This window comes from Montipora foliosa, chromosome 4 (genome assembly GCF_036669935.1).
Source record: "Montipora foliosa isolate CH-2021 chromosome 4, ASM3666993v2, whole genome shotgun sequence".
NCBI classification, from domain to species: domain Eukaryota; kingdom Metazoa; phylum Cnidaria; class Anthozoa; order Scleractinia; family Acroporidae; genus Montipora; species Montipora foliosa.
In genome coordinates this window covers 36,432,845-36,440,344 of record NC_090872.1, presented here as the reverse complement: position 1 = coordinate 36,440,344, position 7,500 = coordinate 36,432,845, and the positions used below count along the sequence as shown (strand labels likewise).

At 38.9% G+C, this 7,500-nt stretch overlaps 1 protein-coding gene across 2 annotated transcripts in view; it reads right to left on the bottom strand.

Annotated features, from left to right (window-relative positions):
- Positions 1–5,197: 5,197 nt before the first annotated feature.
- The window catches only part of LOC137999218 (pancreatic lipase-related protein 2-like), a 16,451-nt gene continuing 14,148 nt past the window's right edge, over positions 5,198–7,500 (bottom strand). For both annotated transcript variants that reach the window (XM_068845059.1, XM_068845061.1), the window contains 3 exons: positions 6,943–7,131; positions 5,618–5,848; positions 5,198–5,296 (listed from right to left, as the gene is read on the bottom strand). In XM_068845059.1, the coding sequence (XP_068701160.1) occupies positions 5,283–5,296; positions 5,618–5,848; positions 6,943–7,131 (434 nt within the window). In that variant the 3' untranslated portion in view covers positions 5,198–5,282. The remainder of the gene's footprint in view (positions 5,297–5,617; positions 5,849–6,942; positions 7,132–7,500) is intronic.

The window sequence follows — 7,500 nt, the reverse complement described above, 5'->3', positions numbered from 1 at the left end:
ACTTTGGCCAATCAAAAAGGACAGAGACAATCCAGTAAACCAATCAAAACTCGAAGTAATTACAAGTAGCCGACACAAAGCGCGGGAAAATGTGCACGCGCGAGCCACGATTGGTTTTGGTTTCGCTTCTGATTGGTTGAAAAACTGGCGCGAGAACTTTGAATCAATCACTGAGTGAAGTAATGCAAAACCAAAGTAATTCGCTAATTACTTTCGACAGTCAATTGAAAACCGCTCTAGCATGGGTAATTACAAGCAATTAATTGTGAGTACAATAGAACTTTCTGCTTTCTATGAGTCGTCCGCGCATTGAATGAACTATTGTTTGATTCTAATAGTTCAGATTAAGTCGCTTACCGCTTGAGTGGTCGAATAAGAAGAGGAAGCCCAAAATTATCAAGAAGTTATATTTCTTCATGGCGCCGATACCAAGGGATAACCTAGTGATAATGGACAATAGTTGGATAAACGTTTTTTTTTGCGGCCCTTTTAAGTGATACTTAAGTTATAATGCTTACAACTTTGTCTAAAAGTTGAGAAAGTAATTTTTTTCTTACTTGTTTTTAATATTAATTTTGTTGTAAGGAGTGGTTAAAATGCATGTGTACGGTTACGCTGATATTCATTGAGATTAGAATAAAAGGAAAGAACAATTCCAGAAAATGAGAACCATGAAATCACCCCTAGTACTGCATCGGATGTTTTCGAGATGTGAGAGGCAAACGCAATGGTCTTCTAAGAGTCACCTCCTAATAGAAATAGTTTTATCAACGTGTCTCTTCCCCAACGATGAAACGTAAACTGTTTGACTAAGTTGCACGAAGCGTGAGGAAATAGGAGGCGAATGGGCCCTTCGCCATTTTGTTAACCCCCAATACTTATCCGCTGTGTAGTGATGCATCTGTTGCATAGCGATATCCAACGTTTGAACAACCAGGCCCGGGACTCCATATTCAACTTGTCCAATTAGGAAAAAAAATTAAATTACTTACTTAAATAAGATTTGGCTTCAGTCAACTTTGGAGCTCATCTGAAGTTTTTTGTTTAATTTTTTTTGTAATTGGGCAAGAGAGAGACTGTAAGGGATATATACATAAGACATACGAAAAATGCAAGGCATCTTTATATGTATGTTAATAAAGCATATTATATGTTTTAACCCTTATCACCTCAAATTCTAGCACTCTTATTGATCACCATTACTGCTCTCATCCTGAGCACGTCTTAAGTATAACATCACCATCATTTGGACTCAGCGATCACAACCCTACTATTTGGGTTCGCAAACAAAATGCAAATTTGAAATCCACCAAGAAAGCGCACTTTACTGTCACATACCGTCCTTTAAAGAAATTGAACGCTGATAGCCTCATTAAAGATTTAAATGAAGTACCTTGGACCGTCCTTGACACCTTTGACAATGACCCAGATGAAATGTCAACTTGGGAAGCCCTTGTACTCGATGTGGCTCGTGTCACTCCGATTTACCAACAGGGGAGTAAAAACGATGTTGACAATTACTCACAATTACTACTCACAATTTATTGTCAGATGTAGATTCTCCAGTCAAAGTCAGCTCCGGTTAATGAGAGAGAGGGGATTGAGCTTGTCGAAACAGAATCAACGGTGAGAGAAGAGGATGATGTCACTCCTGGACCTCAGAATGCTGATTCATTGGGGTAGATAACAAACACCAGCCTGATGAAGTGACGGAGCCTGAACCTCACGCGGATGACAATAAGCCAGAGGATGTCAGCCGTCAAACAATGGAATTGACTGTACAAGGCATATCCGAAGCAGATCTCAGTGTTCTTGGGAGTCCATCCAGGCAGCGAAAGCCACCAAGTCGGTACGAGACTTGGTTATTATTGGCCGGTAATGCTTGGGGACCGATGGACATTTTGGAACAGGCGAGGCAACTACACAAGTTCACACATTTAAATGTCGCGTTTTTCCTGAGAACTGTGGATAATGTCATGTTAATTAGAGATGTTAGTTAGAGACTCACTCTGTTGTGTCAATTTAAAGTTCTCTTGAGTTTACCCGAAAGTGATTTGCGCAGTGGACAAGCACTGGGACAGTGCTAATAAAAGGGGAAGTGGTGTAGCGTAGGCGATCGCCACAGGTACCTCCCTTAGTAACGATTGTAGTCGCGTGACGATGGTGCAATAACGGTGAGCGGAGTGTTGTGTTAACTGTTGATCGACATATGAAAGCTTTTCAAGTATTCGGTTAGAAGTCGATAGCAGAGAAATTGATCGACAGTTTTCAGCATAAGTTAGCATACCTGAGTTTTGCAGGGTAAAGCCCACTGAGTAAGTATACATAGAGGATATTACATGGCTGTGGCCAATTTCTTTTTCAATTTGTTGTAGTATGATTGGGTCAAAATTAAAAACTGACTGTAATGGTGGCTGAAGATATTCCGAAAAAGTAGGAGCAACATCCGGAATATTTGCAAGTTGGTACCCTATTAATGAGACGTTTTTATTGCGGAGCGTATTACCAATCATTTTAGGGTCATGTGTAGGGAGGGCATCGTGCTTATTTAAACGATTAAAGCCAATTCTCTCATATTTCTTTGACTTCTTTGCATTTCCTAGTAATTCATTGATACCTTTCCATGTTGACTTTATATTTATAATATGAGAATCAAAAAAGCTTTGATTAAACGTTGTTTTCTTAATCGAAGAAGAGTTGTCAACTTATCTCGATGTAATTTATATTTTTGCTAGTCCGATTGAAAACAATTTATTCTTCACCGTTTATAGACTTAAGACTTATGTTTACATCGCAATTACAGGAAATCTCCTTCCATTTAATTGCGCTTAAATCAGTGAATTTATCCGCATTGAAGTTCGAAAAATCCCTTATTTTTTCTTGTTTATTTCCATTAGATTTTTTGCTTACGATCATGCACACTTAAAGTGCCACGATGATGAAAATCACATCTTTTCTATTGAAGCCATTTTAAGACATAAATAAGTAGCCTGCATGAGAAGAAAAATGCTCTTGACTATTTTCAAATATCTCTTTTTGTTCCAGAGATATTCAAGAGTTTAAAATATGCAAATTAGCCAAGTGATGACGTCTACACTCAACCAAATTTTGATCAAATATGATGAAAGAGGATATCTCAGCCAATTTGCATCAGAAATGTTTGATTCTTTGCAGTAAGATTCTACTAAATGTGCTCCACAATTTGAGCTTAATTTCGTTACCATGGCAACATACTGGGTTCCAGACCTCTCCAATATTAAATGCATTTCTGGCCACCTTTGGTGTTCTATTTTCATATTTGCAAATGGTGCCTTATATACATGATCCAACAAACATATAAATATGTTAGCTTGAGTTTGTGGTCTTGTTTAACGTTTTTCGAGCTGAAAATCACGTGAAATCAAGTGGGTGGGGACTGGAAAACAGCGAGTTGCCATGGGAACACCATTTTTTTATAGCCGTAAGTGTGTTTTCTGTAGAACTATTAGCCTACCAAGTTTCAATGAATGGTCTGCGCTGCAAATTGGCGAAGATCTATTTATGTCTGTATTTATATACTTGATGTACTATTGGGTTGAGTGTATGACTGATCATAGTGGCACTTTAATATAGAAGTGTTAAAATGATCGGCTGTATCGCTAACTATGTTGCCACTGGAAATATCATGAATCAGGTTATTTGTAAAGGTATTGTCGATTAAATTCTGACTGAGGTACCATATACATATAGTCGTGTTGGTTACAGAAAAGCTCAGTCTCGACCCCAGAGCTCTTCTCTTGACTGATCATGGAGAGAAGAGCTCTGGGGAACCCTATTGTGAACTACAATCAAAATCGTCTCTAATTGGTGCATTCATGTTAGCACGAGGAGTGAGCTGTCTCCGTAAGGTGCAAATAGCCAATTTTTGGCCATAAAAACCCTACGGCGCATGATCTCCTACATAGAGTTTCCTAGAGCCTTGGGACGTTCGGAGGCTCTGGTGACGAGTGTGAGAAAAGTATTGCGTGTATTGCAATAAGATTAAGCTAATTTAATTTTTTTGTATTTCAGCAAGTCAATTGAAATCTCCCATGAGACACGCATAGGTGTAATCGGCGCACTCAAATGGAGACAAATTAACTTCCGAATAAGGATTTAGAGTTGGATTTTCGAGTTAAATTGCGAGTTTGATTTTCACTCGTTACAGGTCATTGTTTTTCCTTTTGAAAAGAAACCCAAAACCCTGAATTTGGCTTTCCCTAGGCGTAGCCAAATTGAGCGTTTCAGGTTACTTTTCAAAAGGAAAAACAACGACCTGCAATGAGTGACGCGTGAAAAGCGACCTGTGTTTTAGACCTCCACGGAATATTTGCTCTCAACGTTTTATATTTTGGACCTTTACAGAAACATTTCGGGGTTAAAATTAAAATACTAAGAATTGGTGCTTCTGGGGAAATCAAGGTTATTTTTAGCCCGGAAAAAAAGACTTTAAATGGGTCGAAAGCTTTTTAGGGGTGTGGCTAGGAAAAGATCTTGATAAAATCATAAAAGCAAACCAGTAAAGAGTCAAAATTACTTGCCGCCCTGAGGAGATTAAAACCGATATTTTCACAAAGTACCCTAGTGACAATTTGTAAGTTATTGACCCAATTGCTTCTTGATCATTGTATCGGTAATGGCCTCAGTCAAAAATTAGAGAAATTAAAAGATCGTAGGTATAATAATGGGGTTTGATTTGGATGTCAGATCTGCCCAGATTCTTTTTGTCCTTAAATGGAAAAGCTGATAGACGTGAAAAATTAATATTTCATGGTCAAAAACAGTGAATAACATTGTACTCGAATAGACCAATTTCGATATATTAAAATTCAGGCCTAAACAAAAGGCATCATCTCGAGGCTCTGGGGAATAAATATAAGGATTTGTACGAGTTTATTACCCAGAGCTTCGAGATGATGCCTTTTGTTTTGGCCTGAATTTTAATTTATCGCAATTGGTCTATCCCCGATTGAAAAATTCCGCCAACGTAAATATCATACACCGCCTTAACCTTTTGGGCTCCCAAAAGAGCCTGTTTATTCCAAGGCCAAACACTGAGGCCCTGAAAAAAAGTTTTCGTTATAGGGGAGCAGTCACATGGACCCACTTTTTAAGCACGATATACTATTTTGGCAAACTCGTTTCATAGTACGTGTTAATGTACGGAACACTCTTTCGTAACTCTCAAATCATGTTTATTCAGATTAATATACATGCAATTTCTTACAAGGAAAGAAGGATTTAGTTTTGGAACGTTTAAAGCATCAAGCTTCCCTCCCTGAAATAAAATAAAAAGCATTTAAGAAGTGTGTTCGAAACATACATGTACATCTTATGTCTTAACTAGTGGTTTTGGTTCTTATTTTGGTGCTTGTACCACTACAATGGAGCCGGTCTGTTCTTTATTTCTTTTGTTGGTGTTTATCAAGTCACAGAACTAAGATTTGTCTGCTGGGGTATACAAGTCCGTAATTACCGATTGGGCTGCACTATAAAATGAATAGTAATTATCATCGGGGTTCAGAAAATGCCTTGCTGCAAGGTGCGATCGACAAACAAACTTCTCTCCAGAATATTGTCAAACCTACAATCAACTCACCACAAAATGGTTCGTGAGAGTTTGTAGTCATAAAGTACGTTCCGTTCTTGTTGGTTTGATCAGCAGCATAACCCAAAGTTGGACATTCACCATCGCATGTGGTGCAAAATCCTAAAAGATACCGCAGGTTGGTCTTGCATGGATATGCTTTCCACGAACACTTGTTCTGCACCGATGCTATATAGTATTCTGCAGACCTGAGGTGATTACACCCAATGGTGTTGAAGACGTCTGTTTAAGAAAATGTAGGGAAAGCTTTCTTCATTTAACCGTTGAATGGCATAGTTACTGGAAAATAACAATTTCCTTTTAAAATTGCGGTTGCAAGATGGGCAATTATTCTTATGTCGCGCACAGAGGCAATTGACCATTTTACAGTTGTGTGCTTTGTCACTTAGCCGATGAATGAAAGTGAAGCTACAGTTGACCTTGCTTGAAGCCGTTTTCTTTCAATTAAAAGATTAAGTATCATGTTCATGGCAAACAGCAAACGTCGGACTAAAATTTACGTTTTGCCAAAAATGGAAGAAACTCGTTTGCTACGAGCTCATTTCTTGCTTGTTACCAGCAAGTATCAAGTGACTTTTCAAAAGAGAGAGACGAGTTGGAATAGAGAGTGTCTAATCGGCGTGGGTGGGTGGGTCGTGGGTCCCTAACCCTAACTTTTTTTATCAACGACTGGAGATTCTCGAAACAGACAAGACCTAAGACAAATTTGGACCAAGCACTGAGAGAGCTTATATACATATTTTTTTATCTTCAAACAAACACGACCCACGATCCACCCACCCACGCGATTTAGCCTCATCCGTTGGAATAATATGATCATTTTCACGCTTTCATGACAAGCAGCAGCCCACCGTTTCGCGTTTGCCGTTTCGCGTAAACGCGAACCTTAAACTAATATTGTTGGGCATGATTGTGCGCACTAAACGGTCTCTCCGTAAAGTATCCACAGTAACAACCACGACTGGAGTCTGGGACTGAATACCAGGCCTCTTGTGAAGCTTGTTGAACCGTTTCCCCTCCCCAGCAATCAACATCGTTCAACAAAATCGAGCAGATGTTGAAGTCTTTTACCCGGGCTTGGAAGCCGGGCAATTATTCTTCTGTCGACTACAGAGGCAATTAGATTATCGGTGACTTGTCACTAAGATATGTTTTACGAAATAAGATTGTTGCACGCATAGATTGGATTTTTTTGCTTGTATTTGAACTTTTTTACAAAAGCGTTGTTTTAAGTAAAGCGCTCTTTGGACTATTTCAAGGTTTGCAGTTTTGGTAGCAGAAAATATTGCACAATACTTGTATTTTAGTAAACTTACCAAGTGGGTTAGATAGACAACCCGGCTGTAGAGATCCTCCATTTGGAAAAAAGTCTATATGACCAACAGTTTGTGGAGTCCCTACGAATGGTCCATTGGTATGGACGACGTCAACACGTTTAGCATCAGTTGGGTCTAAACGAACATCTGGATCCATGTATGAAAAGTACTTGCCAGCAGGATCTAAACCTAAATATTAAGATTAAAAACGTTGTCTAAAATTCACTGGCTTATTGAGACGAGTTTGAAGACAGAATGCTTAGACCTAGACCATTAGCTAAATAGAACCACATCCGCGATCAGGAGGTCACAATGGGTAAGGACAACGATTAAATTGTTTTCCTCGTTTTTTGGTTTGGGTTTAGGCTTACAGGTTCGCTTTACTACGGGACAGTTTCATAAAAAGTAAGAAATAGTACGGAATCCGGTTAACGGCAAATGATTTTGTTAGTCTTGTTTTTAGTCGAAAGCGTATCGATCTGATAGCAAAATGACGGCGAATGAAAACATGTAAATGGCAAAGCACAATTTTTTTTTTTTTGGGGGGGGGGGGGGGTA